The sequence below is a fragment of the Phoenix dactylifera genome, chromosome 1 (assembly GCF_009389715.1).
Source record: "Phoenix dactylifera cultivar Barhee BC4 chromosome 1, palm_55x_up_171113_PBpolish2nd_filt_p, whole genome shotgun sequence".
NCBI lineage: Eukaryota > Viridiplantae > Streptophyta > Magnoliopsida > Arecales > Arecaceae > Phoenix > Phoenix dactylifera.
Window position 1 is genome coordinate 20,914,132 of NC_052392.1, and position 22,553 is coordinate 20,936,684.

Here is a 22,553-nt window from a genome sequence, read left to right on the forward strand (position 1 = left end):
GTGGACACTTATGATGTGTTTAAATAAAAAAAGAAGGTGCTTTTTATTGTCTAATCCCACACATCTGTCTGACTGTGTTTTAAGGAAAACAATCTGGTACATACGTACTGAGGGCAAATTGCTTGGTCTTAAAATTCCCAATGAACCTAAATTGAAACCAAGCGAACCATCAAACCACGTAATATAGAACTAGACTATTTAGAAAACTTCTACTCCCATGGACGTTTTGTATATTTGCCGTAGTTGATGTGCACCGAAATAAAAATGATGGGCACCCCATCTTCTTTGAAAACAGAAAAAGGAAAAAGAAAATCCATTTGGACTGTCACGTGCATTGCAGGTGCCAAATTGCTAGTAGGGTTTAAGGTGGGACTCCAACCCGGGCTGCTAGTATCAAAAAATGGAACCAAGGAATGCTGCTGCCATTATTTCTCACCTCTTTGCAATTGATGGTTTCTAGGGATGACAAAGTTCCAATCACACCTGCAAACATTAAACATTCTACCAACACCTCCAGGCACTCCGGTCCAAACTAAAGAGAGATCACCTTATATTAAATAAAAATGCCCTTTCCATTCATTACCTTGTGTTTGGATGGGTTATGAGAGGAAGGATGGATGAGGTTGGATGGATAGATAGTCTTCATCCACCATTTGGTTCAAAATATCTTAGAATGGATGGATGAAAAAGGAAAGATTATCCATCCATTCTGATCCACCAATTTGCATCCTCCCTAAGAATGAATGGAGTGCATAAAGAATGAGTTTCTACTTTGATAAAATTCTCTCTCATTATTTTCTTTTTGACAAAAGATGAGAGACCCACACCTCACCTTTTTTTATCAAAGAGTAGTTTAGTAAAAATATCATGCAAATATCATCCATCCTTCCTTTCATTTCTACTATGCCAAAACCTTTTGTCGACTAATAATTTTAAATAAGAAAAAAGGGTCTTAAACATGGATCATGAGAGTGTAATTTTTACTGAAATTACTTAAAGCTCTTTCCAAATAAGCTAGCTGATTGAAACAGGGTTTGTGCTGACTACTAGAACTCTGGATCCCTCGGATACTCCATAAACTGGTGATTACACGTGTGCATGAGTAATGCTGCAATTGATGACCTGGAAAGTTCTCATTTCAGTCACATTTCGAATTTGCTAACAGTAACATTGAAGAAGCTCGCAGTATCAACAGATTCAGCATTCTAACAATGAAATAGATCCCACTCAAAACATTCAAGGATATCGTACAAACAGAACTTAAATTAGTCTGCAAACTCAGTATCAAGAAAGAACCAAATCAAAACATCTTCAGCCATGAAGACTAGGCTGAGTTATTAAATGGTCACTGTCCATCAAGTTGCAGCCAAGAGAATTGATGAAGAGCAAAATCGTAGTTCTGAGAACATCGGTGGGTACTGTTATAACAAAAAATGGAAAAAATCAACAGCACTATTCACAAGTACTATGGACACAATCTTCTATTACATTTTTTAAATGGTATACCCTTTCCTCCCAAAGGTTTTGCGGCATGAGAAGGCCACATGCAGGCAGCCAAGTACCCCGATGATAAAAGAGTGAGCCTCTCGCAAAAAAATAAAAGAGTGTAAGCCCTAATCATTTCTCTGTGCCCAGACTGTTGGGTGTGAGTGGCCTAATCCTGAGGAAGAGAAGCTGCCATGGAACGCAACCGGTTAGCAATCTCTGCAAAGCTTGGCCTCTCTGATGCTTCAGCAGACCAGCATTTCTCCATCAATGATCTCCAATCAGGGTCACAAGAATCAGGAACTGTGGGCCGGAGGGTGTTGCTCACAATCCCACCTGTTTAGCAGGCCAACACTAAATCACAGTTAAACAAAAAACAATGGGATGTGTTCAAAATTGGTGGCAACTTGTAACTTATCAGGGGTCAAAACGATACCTAAAATGGCTCCATGGTGCAGGTCTGCATATGGCTCTTCTCCTGTAAGGAGCTCCCACATCACAATCCCAAAAGAGAACACATCGATCTGGGATAACAACACAGAGTCAAACAAATTGTAACCATAACCATAAACATCAAGCCTTCTCCCATATATCTAAATCAGCTTTATGGATCCTCAGTTGCCAATTATAGAAGCTTCTACAGAGTTTCCCTAACAGTCATAAATGATATCATATCTACCTGATCCTTCAACAGAGGATAAGTAAAATATTATAAGTTTCACAGAATAAAAGATGGGGGATTCAGCAAACCTTTTCTGATACCAGACTCTCGTTACCATGCAGACATTCTGGAGCAATATAGGGGAGTGTTCCCTGCACTTCACCAGAGATTAGGGTCTGGCATTTCACTTTAGAAAGGCCAAGGTCACAGACCTGCAAATGTGAATGGAGCATATTAGGTCACAAAATCGTACCAAGGTCTTAACCCTCTAAATGGGAGCCACCACAGCCTGCGGTATGGCAAAAAGTCTTCAGCAGTTAATGCTACCCAAGAAACTCTCGAATAGATCTTGCAAACATTGTGACCCGCATATTAATAGCTTTAGAATCGAAGACATTAAATGAAAACTCAAAGAAGCTCAAGCTAAAGTAGCTATCACAGTAATTACCAAAAACTATAAATGATTCAGATACTCTTTTGATCGCTGTGGTTTTTGAAAGAGTAGATGCCCTACAAGCCAATCGCAATATGTATTGCGAAAGTTTTTTTTTTTCTTTTGATTTGTCCAAATCATGTATATGACATTTAAATATGAATAAAGGCGTTATGTTTTATCATATGCTATTGATTATATTTATGATAAACTCCTTAGATTAGGGCAATGGTTTTAAGACTATGATGAGATCATACTAGTGAGACTTAAAATCCTAAAATCCTAATCTTAAATATTCCCAGTCATTGGTACATTGAGTAGGGGATCAATGATTACCGGAAAGACTGGCATGTCTTATGTATGCTCGATGCAGAGGATGATTGATCTCACAATCATTTGTGTGAAGACACTAATACAAAGATGTGGGTGCTCATTAGAGGAATGAGTTCACTGAATTGACCTACAAAGAGAAATCTTATGAAGTCTTACTTACATGTCAAAAGATGATTCTCTTAGTGGGAGTTGTGCAACTGATCCTATGACCTAAGATCACCATGGTATCTTGTGCACATGAACCCATATTTTGGTTTACACTCATTCATGACAATAAGTTATGTACGAGGTCTTCTGGATATGGTGAATTGTGTACGAAGATTATGAGTAGGTCAACAAGGAATTAATCACTTCTAGTAAGAGAAGATAGCATCCTATTTATTCTAATCATATGATAATTCAGGAAGCCTTTGATCATAGCAGAATGAAAATTAGAAAGAGTTTCTAATGTTTCATTATTTGAATTATCATTAAAAGATTGAGAAAAATATGAATATGAAATTGAGTTTGACATATATTCATACTCATATATATATTTGGGATGCAGTTTGATTAAAGGATTGAATTGCATGGTAACTTGCCACTGAAGGGTATTTTTGGTATTTCCACCAAATTCCATATTTTCCGGGTAGACATGACACGTTGCTAGACGTCAATCTTGTTTTATAGGTTTGATCAAATTAAAGAGTTTAATTCGATCACCAATTAGAAAGGATTCTAATTGTTAAGTTCGGGTTCGCGCAGTTTGGACTTAAATCGATTAGAAGAGTTCTAATCAAGTTGGGTCAACTCGCACTCACACCTATTGCTGGCTAAGTATGGAACCCAATGGGTCACACACAAGGAAACTTATCAAGGGTCTAATTGGATTAGATCATGTTTGCAAGATAAACATCCTAGCAGGTGTTGCAAACCTTAGCTCCTAATTCGAATTGGATTCGAATCTGATTCGAATTGGATTCGAATCTGATTCGAATTGGATTCGAATCTGATTCGAATTGGATTCGAATCTGATTCGAATTGGATTCGAATCTGATTCTTAATTGATCTAATTTGATTAGATCATATTCTAATATGGGTTAGCCAAGAGTTGGCACCTAATTGGCTTGGTTTGAGTCTAATTGGATTAGATTTAATAAATCATTCAATCTAGACCGTTAGATCTTGATCTACCGTTGGATGAAGACATAATGGAGAGTTGGTTTAACCCAATTGGATTGGGTTAGAGGATGGCTACCATAATTGACCATTGGATCTTAATCCCACCATTGGATGAAGACATAATGGGTCAAGTGAATGGCGCCTTGCTTTGGAGCCCTTGGATCATCATCATGAAAGATCAAGAGGTGAGGCGTGATGGACATGTGATTAGCATGTGATGTTGACTTGGTCAAAATATGGCACCACATGAAAGGACATATCATTTGATACACCTCCTCACTTGATCTGCACCTCCTCTTATTTGATATGGCCCTTTAGATGATGCCCTTTCATGAGAGGATGTGTGGACGGGATGCATCCCTTGGAGATGCATCCCTACACCTATTATAAATAGGTTAGCACTCCATGGGTTTCATCATTCCAATTCCACCCCACTCCTTTCTTCTTTCTTTCTTATATTAGTTTCTTTCTTTCTAGCATTGCTTCTAGTGTGTCCTAAGCCAAGACAAGGTGGTCTTCTTTAGGACAAAAGGATTAGAAGTAATTTTAGAAGGCTAAAGAAAAATAGAAAGGAAGGAAAGCAAGCCATTAGAGTTCTTTAGAAGAATTCTGCATTAAGGATCAAAAGTCTTTGGAGCTAAAGTCTTGATCAAGTTTTCGTGTGGATCACCATTGGAGGGCGGACACTTGGACGCCTCGTGGAGATTGTACACTTTGGATTAGCGTTTGAGGTATTCTACTAATTCTGCATTTATTTTATATCATTTGATTGTAATCATTAAGGTGATCTAGGCTTAAAAGGGTTTCATGCATAGGGATTTTATTAAGAAAGTTTTAAAATCCCTAGCTTCCGCTGCGCATTATAACATGCTAAAACCCTTCAGTTTTTGGGTTTGGATGTGAGGGGATCCTAGATGAGATCTTGAATGCCTTTCGACAACAATTGCCTCCACAAGCATAAAAGATCTGTGCAGACACTGTCCTTGGTAACATACCAAAAAGAATAAAGTCTGTACTACAGATCACACATAAAGTAGTCATAAATAAACTCTTGACTCACGACCCATGCTAACATGTCATTAAGAGTTAATCCACAATTTGGCTCACTGCCAAGCCTGCAAAAAATTGGCAGAATATACAACCAAATACCTGGAACGTCAACATGTATATTATTATTAATAATAAACTCTACCAAATTCCGCCACCATGAACCCAAGAGGCTCACTGTACAAAAATATAAAAAAAAAGGAAAAGAAGAGAGAGAGAGAGAGAGAGAGAGAGAGAGAGAGAGAGAAATCTGTTATGCAAAGTAAACCTTCATTTATGGGTAATAATAGTGTCTAATTCAAATACTATTAACTCAATATCAAGGAAATAACGGTTGTCCTCAAAGTGTCAAGGGTTGAGATATGAACCATGTTGTACTGATTATGTGACAATTTGGCTCCTTTCCTCTTTGTCTAAGCTCTTTCCGAGTCTAGCAGGTAATCAAGGCTAAGATCCCAAATTGCACCTTCAAAGGTACATTGCCTTTCACTATTTAGTATCAAAGGTTTAGATATGATCCATGTTGTCACTTGTATTGGTTCTTTTTTTTTGTGTGTGTGGGTGTGAAAATAGCTCCCACTTATGGTTTTTAAACTAAGAAATCAATTTATGTCCCCATGATAAAAAATTGGCTTCCCTTTTCATTTGAGCTTTTTCCAATTTTAGGTAATAATGGAGGTTTGGCTCCAGATAGCATAAGCTTAAAACTTACCAAGAAGGTAGGTTTCCCTTTATGTCATGACAAGCCCTCTCTTGCCCAAGTTGCCATGGTTAGCTTATGTCTCCATGATAAAAAATTGGCTTCTCTTTTTATTTGAGCGTTTTCCAATTTTAGGTGGTAATGGAGGTTTGGCTCTAGATAGCATAAGCTTAAAACTGTACCAAGAAGGTAGGTTTCCCTTCATGTCATGACAAGCCCTCTCTTGCCCAAGTTGCCATGGCTAGCTAGCAACAATTCACTCAAAGTACATAAAGATCTGCTTCCAAGAATTTTTAGACTCTGTGTGGCAATGCTACAGTACATTTTTTCTTTCCATACAAGTACAAAATCCTGGCCATTTGTTTAAAACTGGATAGTTTTAGATGAATGATTGGATAATTGGATACTACAATTGGTATTCTTGTAATTAGACTTAAAATTGTGGCCCTTTTTGATTCCTATCTCCTTTCTTTTTTATCTTTTTCCACAATTGCACCTCTAGCGGTGGCTAAGATGTAAGTCCTGGTGCAGCTGCCGTCGGCATCACTAACTATGTCGGTAGTGAGGGTGGACAGCATGCCAATGGAGGCGGCGATAGTGGAGGCAGAATTCTGGTTGAGATGTTGCTTGCTGTAGAGGATTGGAATGGGGTCAAGAGTGATGAGAATGCCAGGAAGGAGACGAAGAGCAGGGTGGTGGTAGAAGAAGGCAAAGACACTTCAATGAAGCATGGAGATGTGCTTGCAAGGGCGGGCTACTATGGATGCCCCGATGAGGCAGATCTTGATATTGGAGATGGCAATAGTCTTTGCGGTTGAAGGCATCAACTGGCCATATACTGAGAAGTAGGCCAACAGAGTGATAGGAAATGAGGGCAAGGTGGGCGAGCATTCAAGGACAGGTTAACACAATCATTCTTAGAGATAAAAACCAGTTGGCAACCGGTAGTTTGTGTTCATCTCTTTTTAAGGTCAAGATAACCTCTAAAAGAAGGGCATCCAGTGCACGAAGCTCCCGCCACTACAGGGTTTATGTTAGCCTTGCGTGAGGAAAAGATATTTCTTTGTTTTGAACTCATGACACCCGAGTCACGGAGCAACCATACGCCAAGGCCTGCCCTCAAGGCTAACATAAACTCTAAGGGAACAAAATCATCAATCTCTGCTTTGCTTCTCAATGATTCTATTTATATTTTCATGGAGAAAGGCTAAAGCTCTTTCGAAATAAAACCCCCTATCACCAGATCCCATTGTTCACAAAGGATTAATTGCAGTTTTTTTTGTCGCAATCAAGGTCCGCCGGACCAACTGTACCGATGGGCATTGGTTGGAACCGGTACCGAACCGGCCAACAGAGCAGATGCACACGCGTCTGCACGTGCGGACGCAAAAAAAAAACTACGCAACCACTCTGTGGCATTAAATGGCCTAGGCGTGTGCGGCTCAGTGCGGGGAACCGCGCGCAGGTGCGGAGAATCGCACGCGGGTGCGATTCCCTACTGGGGAACCAGCCGCGGCTGCAGTTCCCTGCGCGGGAAATCGCGCGCGGGTGCGCAATTCCCCGCTTGCATGTCCGCGCACGGACGAAAAAAAAATGCACGATCACATTAAATGCCACAGAGTGGCATTAAATGGCCCACTTGGGTTGCCAGCCCGTGTGGGCACCTTGCCCCGCGCGCGGGGAAGCCGCGCTTGGGCTGGTTCACATCAGTACTAGTTTGTACCGGTCACAGCGAAAAATGGCCGATTCCAGCCCCCACAAGGCCGGAACCATTTTCCACAGCCGAACTGTACCGGTTGGGGCCGGTACCAGTAGACCTTGGTCGCAAAGCGAAAATATTGAAAATCAGTTGCTGATAATCCCTTTCTAAGCTGACACTAAATTTTTCACTTGATGATAGTCTTTTTAGAATCAAATACTACAGCCTTTCGTTATCAGAACTTGGATGGCTATGGGCACGATGAAGTGGTTATTTTGAAGGCACTTCAAGGAAGTGGGTTTGAGTTTCCATGAAGATTCCAAGCCAATTCATTGTCCCAGGTAGAAGATACCTGCTACTAAGCTATTAAGCCCACTATAATAGCCATTTTCACATTAATTCCTCTTTAGACTAAGTTCCCAATTCTTCCTAGAAGTCAATTGTTTTCATTTCTCCAGGCAACTTGTTTTTTCCCCAACTTTAATGACCAACCATTCTCTACTGTGACATACTTGAGTTTCCTCAACTAGACATCTAGAAATTTATCAGCAGAATCCCCTCCAACTTGATCCTCAACTTCCCACTTGGCATGACAAATATTAGAATCCTAAAACCCTAGACAAGGTACTCAAAGAAATGTGATCTAACACATGCATGCTTCACTATGAATCTCCATCTTGGTGGTGGGGTCTAGCATCGGTCACTCGCCAACCACACCAATGTGTTCCCTTTGCTCCTTCGGCGTTGGCCTTTGATGTTGTTGTGCCTTGACCGAAGTGAGGCAGCGCCATGTTGATTTGGAGATTTGGCACTTGTGACTCCTAACTCCAAGTTCCACTTGGCTAAGAATGGAGGATGAAACCTTCCTTGGAACCTTAGGCAATCTCGGCAATTGAAGACAACTCAATGTAATGAAGAAGGCAACAATTGGTTGCTTTTGATTCCACTAATAGAAAGGAATTACAAAGAAATCTAAGAAGGGAATGGCGTCCCAACCTTAGCCTAATCTAAGGATGGTTGATTTACCCAACCTTAGCCCAAGTCCCTTAGGACTGAATTAGGCACTATGCCTCCCAAGCCTATGCGGCCGAACACACTCAATGGTGGCTAATACAATGGCTGAAAAGTCTCCTAAACTTTTCTCATTTAGGCCTTTATATAGGCCTTTACATTGCATGGGAGGCCGCCATGTGTTGCTGCGGTTTTATCTTCTTCATGGCTTGATAACTTGATGGTAACCGCTGCAAACCTTGCTCTTGTGATGGCTGATAAGATGGCATAGTTTTCATTTGGTTGCTGGTTGGTTTGGCTGGTGGTTCTTGGCGTTGCCTTGGCTGTGGCTGTGGCCTGCGGATTGGCTGTGGCTGTGGCCCTGCTGTTGCTGTGGCCCTGCGGTTGCTGTGGCTTTGCGGTTGGCTGTGGCCTTGGTGCTTTCCTGCTGTTGGCTGGCGCTGCATCCTGCTGTGGCCCTGCAGTTGATGGTTGTTGGCTGGCGCTGGCATGGCATGCTGGCCAGATTCTTGGCGTGCGCGGTCTGGCAGTCCGTGCGTGGGTGTGGGCTGGCCTGGTGTCGTTCGCTGCCTCTTGCGCTTGGCCGGTTGGCTTGGTCTGATCACTGCTGGTTGGGGCGCTTGACTTGGGCGCCTCGGCGCTTGACTTGGGCGTGCCTGGTCGGGCGGGCCGTGTGCGCGGTCAAGAACCTCGCGCCCGCGCCCGCTTGCCTCGCGCCCATTCCATGTGCGCGTGCTTGCCGCGCGCCCGTTCCTTGGCGCGCGCGCGTCGGCCTGGGCTGGTGGCGCCAAGGCCGCACGCGCATGGGGCCGCTTGCCGCGCGATCCTCCCTTGCGCGCGCGTGCGCCGGCCGGGTGTTGGAACCCGCGGGGCTTTGCGGTCCCAAACCCCGCGCCAACGGTAGAGGGACTTGCTTGTGATGGGACCGGCTTGCTTGTGGGTATCTCTCTTCCTTCTTGCTGCCTTGGAATCCAAGCCGTGTGCTTTGCCTCTTGGCTGCCGGCGTTGGGAAGAAATCAAGTATGGGGCTTAATGTTGAAAAGAACTTAACTTCATTCCAATGACAACGAATACAAGGACTCAATGCAAGATCCGGAAGGAACCTTGCTTTGCCTAAAACAATCTAAGGAGAGTTGATGATCTCCACCCTAGCCCAAGCCTTTCGGCCGACATACAAAAGGGATACAACCCTTGACTCTTTGCTGGAAAATATGATAAAAGATAGATGATAACCTAAGGGCCCTAATGGCTCCTTTTGTAGGCCGAATGCCTTAGCTTATTTGGACTCTAATTTGAAATTCAAATGGCTGCCTCCTTTGGCCGCCTGGTGCTGTCCTTCTTTGGCCCTCTTCGGCCATGTGCTGCAATGGGTGGTCGCATGGGATTGGCCCTCGGTTTGGCCTGCGCGCGTGTCACGAGCTGATGCTGCCATCTGCCCGGGCGCGGCCTGATTTGGTTGCCTTTCCTGTTTGGTCGAGGGGCGCTTGCTGATTTTCAAGGATGCGCCGCTTGTGCCTTGGTTCCCATGGCCTGTTGCCCTAGCTTGCTGCTGGACGTCCATCCTTTGGCCTGCTGCATCTCGGCCGCTGATGTTCATCCTTGCCGGTTTGCTATGGAAGAGCCTACCGGCTCCTCCTTTGATTCTGCGCGTGCGCTTTCCTTGCTTGGCTGGGCGCTGATGCTGGGCGGCCTGCCAAGTGTCCCTGTTGGTTGCTTTGGGCTGGGCGCAAACCGGTGACAACCTTCCTTGTTTGGCCTTGCGCGCGGATGGCTGCCACTTGTCGCTGGGCGCGCGCACGGCTGGGCTGACCGAGTCCTTCCTTGTTTGGCCTTGCGCCTGGTGCGCGGATGGTTGCCACTTGTCCTTGGCCGCGCGCTTGGTCGGGCTGACCTCGGCTTTCCTTGTCTGGCTCTTGGGCAGGCGCGCGGGCTGGTCTGGATCCAATGTGTGCGGGCTCGGTTGGCTCGCTGTGCTCCTGGTTGCGCCTGACCCGTGCGCTGGCTTTGGATTTGGCTGGTCTGATTGCGCTCAGTCAGATGTGGTTTTGGCCGAGCCTTGTTCTTGCTGTGCATGCGTGCACCTGTGCGCATGCATGGGCTGGTGCCCCTGGTTGCCGCCCGTTGTCATGCCCATGTCTGGCGTGCGTGCAACCCTTCGTTGCACGGGCGCCGAGTGTTGGCGAGAGGCGGGGAGGCGGCCTTGCTGTGCACTGGTCGTCTCCTTGCTGGGCAAGGTTCGGGCGCGCCAGGCGGGTGCGGGCGCAGGGCGCTGGGCGCATGGCCCGGGCGTAGACGCCGGGCGCTGGAAGGCGGGCGCGCGCTGGCGGGCGTGCGCTGGTGGGCGCGTGGTCTAGCGGGCGCGCGCAGGCGGGCGCGCGGGCGCAGGCAGGCGCGCTGTCGGGTGGTCGCTTGCGGGCGGCCGCGCCGGCGGGCGCGCGGGCTGGCGGGCGCGCGCAGGCGGGCGCGCAGGCTGGCGGGCGCTCGGCCTGGCAGGCGCGCGGGCGGGCGGTCGCGCGGGCTGGGCGCGTGCAGGCGGGCGCACGGGCTGTCGCTGCTGTGGCTGGCCGTGCGCGCGGTCGGCCGCGCGCTGCTGCAGTGGGCGCAGAACCTCGCGCAGGGGCTGTGCATGGCCTGCGCGGGGCTGCGCCGTGGGCTGGACGTGCTGGCCACTGCTTGGACAAACCTCCAAGCAGTGGATATGGCCTGAGCTTGGATCTTGGCCGAGGTTGGCCTCGGTCAATCTTGTTGGTTCTTGGCTTGGTGTGACCTTTGCACGGCGTGGCCGTTTGGGGTCTGCAACATCCCCCCCTTCTTGGAGAACACCCTTGTCCTCAAGGGTGAAGTTTGGATACCGAAGGGCAATCTCATCATAATCCTCCCATGTGGCTTCTTCTTGTGAGGTGCTCCGCCAATGTATAAGGACTTGCCAAATGGGTCTTCTTCCTCTGCCCCTTCTCCAAATTCTGTAATTGAGGGCTTCTCTTGGTTGTAGGAGGAACCTTCCTTCCTCATCGAATGTTGGAAGCTCTCTTTCGATGAGGGAAGGGTCTCCTACTCTTTCCTTCAACATAGAAACATGGAAGACCGGATGGAGTTGGGAATTGGGTGGCAACTCCAACCGGTAAGCTACTTCCCCGATCTTCTCCAAGATTTTGAATGGCCCATAGTATTTCTTTGATAGCTTGAAGCTGAATTTTCTTTTGAGTGCCTTTTGCTTCTTTGGGCTGGTTTTTAAATAGACATATTGGCCGGGTTGAAGGGTTACCTCTCTATGCTTGGTGTCATAGTACTTCTTCATGCGTTGTTGAGCTTTTTGAAGTTCCTTCTTGGCATGATTGAGCATTTCATCCCGGTTGATTAGTTGTTGCTCCACTTCATGAGTCCTTGCCGTCCCGGGTTCATAGGTAGTCATGGTTGGTGGCGGCCGGCCGTAGACAAGTTGGTAGGGGCTTGTCTTGATCGCCGAATGATATGAAGTGTTGTACCAATATTCAGCCCACACCAAGTATTCTGACCAAAGGTTCTGTTTGTTGTGGCAAAAACACCGAAGATATTGCTCCAATGTTCGGTTGACAACCTCTGTTTGTCCATCGGTCTGGGGGTGGTATGAAGAGCTTGGTTTAAGCTTGGTGCCTTGAAGTGTGAACATCTCCTTCCAAAAGTCACTTAGGAAGATACGGTCACGGTCGGAGATGATGGTCCTTGGGATGCCATGGAGTCGGACTACCCCTTCTACAAAGGCTTTGGCAACTGATTTGGCCGAATAGGGGTGTTTAAGGTTTATGAAATGGGCGTATTTGCTCAATCGGTCTACTACCACTAAAATGACCTCAAACTCGTGGCTCTTGGGAAGGCCTTCTATAAAGTCCATGGATAGGTCTTCCCAAATCATCCCGGGTATTGGAAGGGGTTGTAAGAGTCCTGGGGGTGCCCTAGGGTCATATTTCACTGATTGGCATACATCACATTGGGTCACTACCCTCTTGACTTCGGCTTTTAAACCCTCCCAAAAGAAAAAGTTTTTGATTCTAACATAGGTTCGAAACCACCCTGAATGTCCCCCTTCTTTGCTATTATGAAAATGGTCTAGGATGTCTTGCCTTAAGTTAGGAGTATTAGGAACATAGACATACCCCTTGTAGAAGATGAGGCCATCCCGGACTTTGAAGTTGATCACTCCATCGGCTGCCGCTTCAAGTTTTTCAAGGATTTCTTGGGCCCGAACGTCTAGCTTGACGGCTTCCTGGATCCGGTCCCAGATTCTCCAATCGGCACGGCTGATGGCATGGCATGAAGACTCATTGGTTGCTGCTGGAAGTTCTGCAAGTGGTTGAGCTGACGGTGGCATGGTTGGCTCCCTTTTGGTTCCGCCGGCTGCATGCATGGTTGCAGAATTTTCTGCTGCAGTGGTGCTGATGGCATTCGACCCTTCTAGGCCTTCCGTGGTTTGGCATTCATGGATGGCAAAGGCACGGCCGGTCTCTTCGTCGGATGAGTGGTCCTCGGTTTGAATCCCATCTGAAATTTCTGGCTCCTCCTCCTCGAGGAGCTCTATGACAAAGTTTTGGCCACGGTTGCAGCGGTGGCCTCTCTCCCATTTGAGCCGCATTTGTAACATAAGCCCTTATCGAAATACCTTTGAAGCTCCTCCCGGCTGAGCCTCTTGACATCAGTGGGCTGCTGTTTTGAAGTGGATGCAGGGGCCGAATGGGGTGTGGATGTGCTTGCTGCCGGCTGAAGTTTGGGTGGCAGCGGGCTGCGGTTGGCTCGCTCTTGTGTTAGCCGCCGGTCTTGGTTGTAGCTTAGATCAAGGATCTCTGCCATCCTCATTGCTTCTTGAAGGCGACCGGGCTATTTGAGCTTTATTTCTTTGGCGAGCCATGGCTTGAGTCCATCTACAAAGGTACCAAGTAGGGCTTCTTCCGACCAACCGTCGACCATGGTTTGTAGTTGCCGGAATTCATCAATGTATGCTTGTACCTTGCCTTCTTGCTTGAGTTTTGCCAATTGACCATGATGGTTGATTGTTGGTGAGGGTCCCCATTGGCTCATAAACTCTTGGACAAAGGCCGTCCACCCCAAGTAGTTCCCTTCTTTCTCATAGATACTCCTTAGCCATCTCCACCACCGATTGGCTCTTCCCTCTAGATGGTAGCTAGCTAGGGTGACTCTTTCTTCTCTAGGGATCTCATAAACTTGACAATATTGCTCGACCTTGTCGAGCCATTCATATGGATCTCCCCCTCCAAACGTTGGGAACTCGATCTTAGGTTTTCGGACTCCCCTCTCATGTGGACCGAAAACCCTAGCCTCATCAAAGTGATTCACCCGTTCCTCCCTCCTTCCTCCTTCACATGCATGTCGGCCATGAGGCCTCCAAGGGTGAGGCGGGGCGTTGTCATGAGGCCCGTTGTCATGCCCATGTCCGGCGTGCGTGCAACCCATCGTTGCACGGGCGCCGAGTGTTGGCGAGAGGCGGGGAGGCGGCCTTGCTGTGCACTGGTCGTCTCCTTGCTGGGCGAGGTTCGGGCGCGCCAGGCGGGTGCGGGTGCAGGGCGCTGGGCGCATGGCCCGGGCGCAGACGCCGGGGGCTGGAAGGCGGGCGCGCGCTGGCGGGCGTGCGCTGGTGGGTGCGTGGTCTGGCGGGCGCGCGCAGGCGGGCGCGCGGGCGCAGGCAGGCGCGCTGTCGGGTGGTCGCTTGCGGGCGGGCGCGCGGCCTGGCGGGCGCGGCCTGGCGGGCGCGCGGCCTGGCGGGCGCGCGCAGGCGGGCGCGCGGGCTGGCGGGCGCGCGCAGGCGGGCTCGCGGGCTGGCGGGCGCGCCCAGATGGGCGCGCAGGCTGGCGGGCGTTCGGCCTGGCAGGCGCGCGGGCGGGCGGTCGCGCGGGCTGGGCGCGTGCAGGCGGGCGCGCGGGCTGTCGCTGCTGTGGCTGGCCGTGCGCGCGGTCGGCCGCGCGCTGCTGCAGTGGGCGCAGAACCTCGCGCAGGGGCTGTGCATGGCCTGCGCGGGGCTGCGCCGTGGGCTGGACGTGCTGGCCACTGCTTAGACAAACCTCCAAGCAGTGGATATGGCCTGAGCTTGGATCTTGGCCGAGGTTGGCCTCGGTCAATCTTGTTGGTTCTTGGCTTGGTGTGACCTTTGCACGGCGTGGCCGTTTGGGGTCTGCAACACCGGGGCCTGAGGCGCTCGAGCTGCGCATGCGCGGGCCGTTTGCCGCGCTCCTTCTCCTTGCACGTGCGCGTGGTCTGCTGGCCGCGCGCCTGGTCCTTGTGCGCGCGCTCGATTTGCCGGCCGCGCGCCTACTCCATGCATGCGCGCGCGGCCAGCCCGCGCGCCTGCTGCCTTCATGTGCGCACGGTCTGCCTGCCGCTCGCCTGCTCCTTGCTTGCGCGCGCGCCGGCCAAGGTGATGGAGGGCGGCTCTCGGCCCTAAGTCGCCACACCAAATCCTTCGCCTTATGCTCCTTTCGAATGCCTCAAGATGTACAGATGCGGGCCGAACAGGTAACGCCGGTTGTGCGCCGAACAGGGATCAATATATGCCTCCAAAAACAAATGCTCAACCTCTTAGAAATCCATTTACTGCCACTATGAACACCTTGCAATAGAGCACCAAGTACTAACAATAAGAACCATAGACCTTGAGATTTTAGTTGTGATTTGATTGAATTTTGTTTAATTGCATCTACCCTTCCAACTCTTTAATCTTTCTTAACACCTTTAATCCACACATAATCATATAAAAGACCAAGAGACCACTCTGTCCCATAAACGAAACAGGATCCAACAAGGTCCTAACTAACCCAAATGAGTCAAGTAATTAGGTCAGGTCATAATTGAAAGCTATTACCAAATTTAACCTTAACAGGTCAGTCTCAAAGGTTACGAAGGCAAACTATGGAATTGTGTCATCAAAGGCATGCCTTAGGCACAAGGAGCACCTAGGTGCCACCTTAACGCATTGCCGCCCCCAAGGCAATAAAGTTCATGTAGACCCTCAAAAGTATGCCTTTCCTCCCCCGAGGCAAGCAAGTTCATGTACACCCTCAAAAGTATGCCTTTCATGTATATCGTGGAAAAAGTGCAAAAATAGTGGGCCTTATCTATGTTAATCTCAGTTGTGAATTAGATGTTCATATTGAAAATCTTGAGGCTTAAGTGTCCAAAAAATTTTAAAAAAAGGGTCCTCAATGAAGAAGATAAGGGGAGAGATTGCAGAGGCAAAAGAGGCGGACTGAAGTGGTGACCTTCTATGGTTTTCATTATTTCTAGATGGTGATCTTCCAGCATCACTGCATCAACTGGTAAGTCTCCACTTCTTCTCTTCCCCATTTTCTTCCTCTTTTTTCCTCCTTAGAGTGATCATTTTTTCTTCTTCCTCTTTTCCTCTCTTTCTTCTTCCCATCTCCTAGTCATGCTTCTCTGGCCATCTACAATAGGGTTTTCTGACTATCAACCATCCTTCTTTCTGACAGCCAAAGAAGAATGACCAAAAGAAGAAGAGAAACTGACAAAAGCTGGTGGCCTTTCTCTTTCTCTGTGTGTGTGTATCTATCTGTCTGTCTGTGTTATAGACCTGCTTTCCCTCTATATCTCCTTGTTTCTATTTGTGTTCGTGACTGTAAGGGCGCTTTTTTATCGTGTGACTGCATAGATGACTCTGGTTGTGATTCTGTGTATGTGCTATATTAACTGTTTCTGCTTATGTTTGACTTGCTGCAAGGACTGTGGGTGTATAATTTTGCTACAATACATGTGTTTGACTATGTTGTTATTTTTATTATCTGTGTATGATATGCGGAATTTAGTTACATAGCGTCTTTGTCTTTTTGTTGTATATATATGTATGTACTCATGCCTCATTTGTCAAGTTACAAACCTCACTTTGCACCTTGCAAATAAGCTCCAATAGACCTGGGCACCTCAAGCCTTTGATAACCATGCTATTGAAGTAAGTTGCTTAAGCACAATAGGCCAAAGTAACCTGATTCACAAATCAGACAACACAAAACCACATGTGATAATACCCCAGCCTCTTGGTAGTGAAGAACTTTAACAATCCTCTACATCCTAGAGGTGGAAACCCCATTTCTCACTGATGAGACACCATCAACATGAACTAGCACAAGATAAGGCCTTATATCTACACTCTTCAACTACAGGAAATGAAGAAGAAACAAGCACTAGACACCCCTCCATTCGAAGCACTGATAACCGTCACCAAAATGTCCTTGCATTCTCTATTTCCTCCAATTCCTCAGATCATTGCAATAAATCAAGTTGTTTCAGTTTCTGTAGCCTTTCAGAATCATAGCCACCTTCTGATTTTGTTTATATATATATACACACACACACTCAACCTACCAATCCAAAATCAATGATGGAGACTGTCTGGAGGATCCACAGTTTTGATTATTATCTACGTTACAAGTTTCCCACACTAATACTAAATCATGTTTTTTGGAGGTCATTTGCCTATGCATCAAGTGGTCCAAAATTATAATATTTTAATGGCTCGATATGATATTTGAATTAATTATAGTTTGAAAGCATCCAAATATATTGAATTTGGTATATACATGTTTAATGATATGTAGATCATTATAGTTTGCTGCACTAATACTATTACAATTGTTGGTGTTTGTGCCCATTTAATATATGAGTATGAGGCTTCCAAAAAACATTTTTTTTGTTTGTTGATAGTTTTTATGATGCAGATCATGAGCAATGATGTGGATTCTCAATTTAGAATGTCCATTATTGATTTTGAGTTGGTAGGATTCCTTCCGTAAAGAGAGTAGATGAATTTTGTGTATAGTCGTGTTCAACAGTAGAAATTTGGAATAATTAAAAATAAGAAATATGTGCCCTAGATTAATCCACTATAAACACAAATAGCTTAGCAACGGCAACATGAAATCAACAACCCCCCCCCCCCCCACCACCACCACCACCACCACCAAACGCGCCCCCGGTCTCATCCCAATCCCAAATACGTTATCTTTAGCAAGGAAATCAGTTAATGGAATTTGCTTGAAAATTATTTATTCTGAACATATAGCAAGATATCATATATGACTGAGTCTAGCTATAATCAGATTAGTAGTGTATTTGAATAAGAATAGTTTTTATCTAATTTGTTTTCTGTTTCATCATGATTAGCTAATGCAAGTAATTTTTTTGAGTTCAAACATACTTGTGGTAACCAAGAATATCCTAACAATAAATACCTTGGTCATTGTGATGGAGCTTTCCCAAATCACAAAAAAGCGAATAGCCCCATAGTGGCACTACAAAGTAAGGCAGGACAGCATTTCATTTAAATCATAAAATATACCTTGCATATTGGCCGCTTAGGATCCCTTAAGTTGACTAGTAAATTGTCGCTTTTCAAATCAAAGTGTATAATTTGCTTACTATGCAAGTATTCCATTCCAAATGCCGCATCCATTGCAATTAGAAGGCGTCTACGTCGATCAAATGGCCTGTCAGGAACTAGTAATGAATCATAACCTCCTATTGTAGTCATGTTCTACACTAATGGTAGGATGACAACTGATAGCATGATCACAGAATGTATGGAGCAATTATAGAAGTAGGAGCTGGAAACATACTTGTTATTCTTCTGCAAAGCATGTCGGAGAGAACCATTGATCATGTACTCAGTTACCGTTGCAATGGAACCCCCAGGCCCATCCAGAACAACACCATAAAATGCCACAATGTTTGGGTGGTGCATGTCAGCAAGCTTGCAGGCCTCGTTCCAAAAGTCAGCCCTCTGGGGACATGCATGAGCATAGCTATAAGAATCACATGTACATGATATAAAGGATGAGAAAATCTTCAGAACATAGGCACAGACCATGCGTTCATGTTCTGATGGCTTCCCAGAAAAATATCTATCATTGATTCTTTTTATTGCAACATCAGAGCCCCTCCATTTTCCATGATACACCGTTCCAAACATTCCAGAACCCAGTTCTTGCAACTCTTCCAGATCACTATTCTTTATTATCTGGAATTGTACAAAAAAGAAATGCAAAGAACAAGCATGGATCATCTAACAGAATTGGACATGAAAGAAGTAACCAAGGGAATCACAGGATTCTATTTCCTAACCTGCAGGCGTCCAAAGACATCTGCATTTGGAAATCCAAGAATAATCTTCTCCGACTGTTTGGACTTGACAACCTGAACTATGATGCAATTCAGCACCTAGTGACATTAGGAATATAAGAAAAGGTTACAGGACAAATTACATACCCCAGTCTTGAGATCATTGGTGTTTAAGTTAGTCTTGTTAGTCCCACTTCCTTTATCGGATGAAGGACCAGATTCCTTCGGTTCACTAGAAAAGATGTCAGGCACTGGAGGTTCAGACAACTGGGTTGTTGATGGCGCTGCTCCCTCAGTAAAAGACCCTGCGTCTTGTTTAATATGTTTATCTCCTATATAATTATTAGTCCAAAAAGGATATAAAATAACAATCATTGAATCACATTATTTAAATATTAAATGCATGAGAATGCAAGCCTAACTGCCAGTAAGGGAAAATAAGCACCCAACCTTTCATGGGTGGAACAGGTTCCGTGCATGAGTCCTTGTTCAGAGAATCTTGTGCATGGTGTAGACCACCTTCCTCTAACGCAATGGATATATGTGACCCTTTGCTGTTTACTGAATGGTTCTCAGTGCAGAAATCCTCCATAGTCACAGACTCCTTGCTAGGAACCCTTCTAGGTCTTGGTAGCAGCCCATGCATATTCCCCACAATTTTCCAAGGATCCTCATTGCAAAATAGTGAGTCCAGTGAGAATTTTTCTTGCAACCGTTCTTCATTCCCAGAGTGACATCTGGTGGTAGACGATGGTAACTGAGAGTTGTCACTTATGGTGATGGATATGTTATTTATCACTTCCTTTGGGTGGAACTGAGGATTTTCATTTTTGCAGTCCCCACTAGGAATTTTATGGATGGTATTATCACTGTAGGCAAAATTGCTAGAGTATTTGGACACTCCAAGCAACTTTTCACTAACAGGTCCAACCCTAGTTTCCAGATTATATGGGCATGCCCCATTGTTACCTGTCATGGGTGACACCCCGCTGTTGTTTGGCAGTTGAACATTATGCAGGCGAGATACATCCAAAGAAGTAGATGGCAGTGGATCAACTGGAATACCAGTCGTTCCCTCTGGAACAATTCTACAACTGATAGAGCCATTACTGATAGGGATCACATTTCCTCCAACTTGGGGTCTGACCAGATGACTGTTATCTACAACCAGAGGCGAGTTCTTTGATCTTAGATCATTGGGGATGCCAATATCAGGTACGACAGCAGGTTTCCACTGCTCAGGAAATCTAGAAGTCTCAGATGGACTGGCAGGAAGCACCTCCATCATCCCATTTATAGGTTTAACATAGTCATGTGTGAGTACAGGCACAGAATCTTGGACTGACTGCTCTGCTTCCTGAATATTTGATTTTCCAACTGAACCACCATTGGCAAAAGAAGGTTTACTGATTATGTCCTGTTTAGCCAGATGCTGAGGTAATCTCATAGTCTGCGGCAATTGCTGTTGCACGAATTCTTCATGATGAGATTGTGGACGGAGGAACATTCCATAAGATGCTTGCTTATTGCCTGGCAGACCAACAGAAACTGGTGGGATAAAAACCTTGGCGTGGCTAAGACTTGCTGCATTTGGAAGCACTAGTCTCTCATTGTCATGCTGTATCTCAGGGACTTTAGTGAACTCATAGGCCCCAACCTCAGCTGCCGGGACAACACTCTCAGCCTGGGTTTCAACTCCACTGTCTGCCACAGCTCCAGTAACTATGTTTGGCATCACCTGCAGCCTCACCATGCTCTCTGAATGGTGACTTTGGAGCACCGGGCTAGTCTCAGGAATGACACTTCCTGGCGCATTCCTGTGCTCGGTTATCAGAGTATCAGAATGGGCATGTGGCAAGGGCTTCTGGCAAAGGTTGCAATCCTCTAATCTCACTGTCTGCCCATTTACCGATGGCAAGAGTGGACGCAACCCATATGGCTCCCCAGTCTGCGGCTGCAAGTACACTGGTGGCAAAGGTGGGAACTGGGACAGAGGCTTACTGTTTGGATCACTGGGGAGCTGTGTTAACCTTCCACTTCCACCTAATGGGTTGTCTTCTATATGAGAGTCCACCCTTGTTTGCACTTGTCCTGTGCTACTAACGTGGGAAGTTGGAAGAGCCATATTAAAGTTCATGGCCGGCACATATGAATGTGGCGGTGCAACACCAAGTATGTTAACCGACTGAGGTACTCCTGCCATCCCCAAAGATTGGGGATTCATAATATGGGCATGCTGAGATTCGACGTAGCCCTGAGGGACATAAGGTGCTATCGAAGGAGGCAATTCAGAGCCATTAGAGTTCAAGATTTGTGCTTGAACACTGGAACTCGGAACTGATGACACGCCAGGTGCATCCGGGATCGATGCAACTGGCCCACCAGCGCTCCAAAAAACCAATCTTGATGGGTCGTGAGGAGCTATGGCGGTGGGAGACAGAAGAGATGGTGACGTACCTTCAATGTGGCCATTCGCAGCAGCCTCGGTCTGAGTCGACGACAAGCTCGCAATGCTGTCCTTCCTCCACATGACACCGTCAAGCCCATTGACGGCCTCGATGTAGGATAGACCGATGTCGTGGAGATCGGAGGAGGAGGAGGAGGAATTGGCGGAGAGGTCAGAGGGGGGGAAGAGGAAGACGCGGAGCTTCGAGGTGGCGCCATCGGGGCAGACCTGACCGAGATTGTCATACTCCTCCATCATATTCTCGAGGTCCTCGGGAGTGGAGACGGAGATCAGGTTGTCGAGGTCCTCGCCGGGGAACTGGTAGCGGATCAGGGTGGGCCCTCCGTAGGCGTCCGCCATTTTGCGCACGAACTCAGGGAAGGAAGAGTCCCGTCTGACGGTTATAATGCGGGTGTCGCCGCCTGCGTAGCGGAGGGCGCCGTCACTGGGGCGGGGGAGGATCTTGCCGCCGTAGCTGCAGAGAAGCTTGATCTTCCAGGAGGCGGAGGGGGAGGCGTGGTCGTCGTCGGCACCGCCGTCGGGAGGGAGGCGGAGGTCCTTGGGATCGGCGGCCATGCGGGAAGGAAGCTAGGGTTTTTTTGGTAAATAGGAACCTAGGGTTTTGGGGAGGAGAATTGGGGAAACCCTAGCCTAAGATCTGAGACCCGGAGAAAACGAATGAATGGAATCGTATTATTATTTACACGATGGAATCGTCTTATTATTTACACGAAAGGAAGAACAAGAACTGGAAGAGAAACGACGGAATTCGGGGGTGAAATAGAGGAGAAGAGCTGGGATTCGTTAGTTTACATGGGGAAAGACGGAGGGTGTGGAGAAGCGAAGGCTGCCGCCCGTCGTATGGAGGGAACGTAAACTGAATGAAGGGAGTATGAGCTGTCCCTCATGGATTTATGCACAGCTTTCGGAGTAAAAAACGGTTGCAACTTAGATTCCGGTTTGATTAGCTTTTGGTGAAAAGGTTATGGAAAAAACATATTCTAATCCATTTCGTACACAGGTTTCGTTATTATTATTTTTTATTCGCATCCCAGTGCTTGATTAATATTTTTATATTAAATAATATAATAAATTATACTAACTCTCCCGAGATTGGAGTAATTATAGATTTCTATACATAATGTTTTGGAGATATGCAATGTTCCTCCTTAACCAACTAAGGAACCCCTTGATGCTATCTTTTTCATTTTTTGGGCATGTTCTTTCTGCTTTGCACTTCAATTCCTCATTAACAATAAAAATATAACAAAATAATACAAAGAAATATAAAAAAAATTAATAGTTTATTTTTTTTCTTCGAAGATTATAATCTACTCTGGCAGCCAAGTAACTTCGATACATGAAGTGCTGCTCCCCATTCTTAACAACAAACTTCAATATTATATGGCATTATTGGACAAGCAATGGCACAATTTATTTTTTCATTCTATGAAAATAATATAG

The 22,553-nt window shown here is 46.4% G+C and overlaps 1 protein-coding gene across 6 annotated transcripts; it reads right to left on the bottom strand.

Moving 5' to 3' along the window:
- Positions 1 to 1,172: 1,172 nt before the first annotated feature.
- Positions 1,173 to 21,993, bottom strand: LOC103715979. Of its 6 annotated transcripts, none has more exons than XM_026808058.2 (9): positions 19,094 to 21,987; positions 18,791 to 18,954; positions 18,647 to 18,718; positions 18,390 to 18,542; positions 18,142 to 18,305; positions 17,865 to 18,012; positions 2,236 to 2,358; positions 1,922 to 2,009; positions 1,173 to 1,821 (listed from the first exon to the last, which is right to left on the bottom strand). In XM_026808058.2, the coding sequence occupies exons 1-9, from the start codon at positions 21,663 to 21,665 to the stop codon at positions 1,655 to 1,657; spliced, it is 3,651 nt and encodes a 1,216-aa protein (XP_026663859.1). In that variant the 5' UTR covers positions 21,666 to 21,987; the 3' UTR covers positions 1,173 to 1,654. The 6 variants fall into 6 exon arrangements, with proteins under 6 accessions (XP_026663859.1, XP_008802013.1, XP_008802012.1 ...); XM_008803791.3 differs by having other exon boundaries at positions 18,791 to 18,948; positions 19,094 to 21,986; XM_008803790.3 differs by having other exon boundaries at positions 18,791 to 18,975; positions 19,094 to 21,986.
- Between the last annotated feature and the right edge of the window lie 560 nt (positions 21,994 to 22,553).

Coding starts and splice junctions, on each gene's coding strand:
- LOC103715979 (XM_008803790.3), bottom strand. CDS start 21,665: ATGGCCGCCGATCCCAAGGACCTCCGCCTCCCTCCCGACGGCGGTGCC. Junction 18,976..19,093: donor ACCTGTTCCACCCATGAAAG/GTTGGGTGCTTA, acceptor ATAATTATATAG/GAGATAAACATATTAAACAA. Junction 2,359..17,864: donor CTAAGCGGCCAATATGCAAG/GTATATTTTATG, acceptor TCACATTTGCAG/GTCTGTGACCTTGGCCTTTC.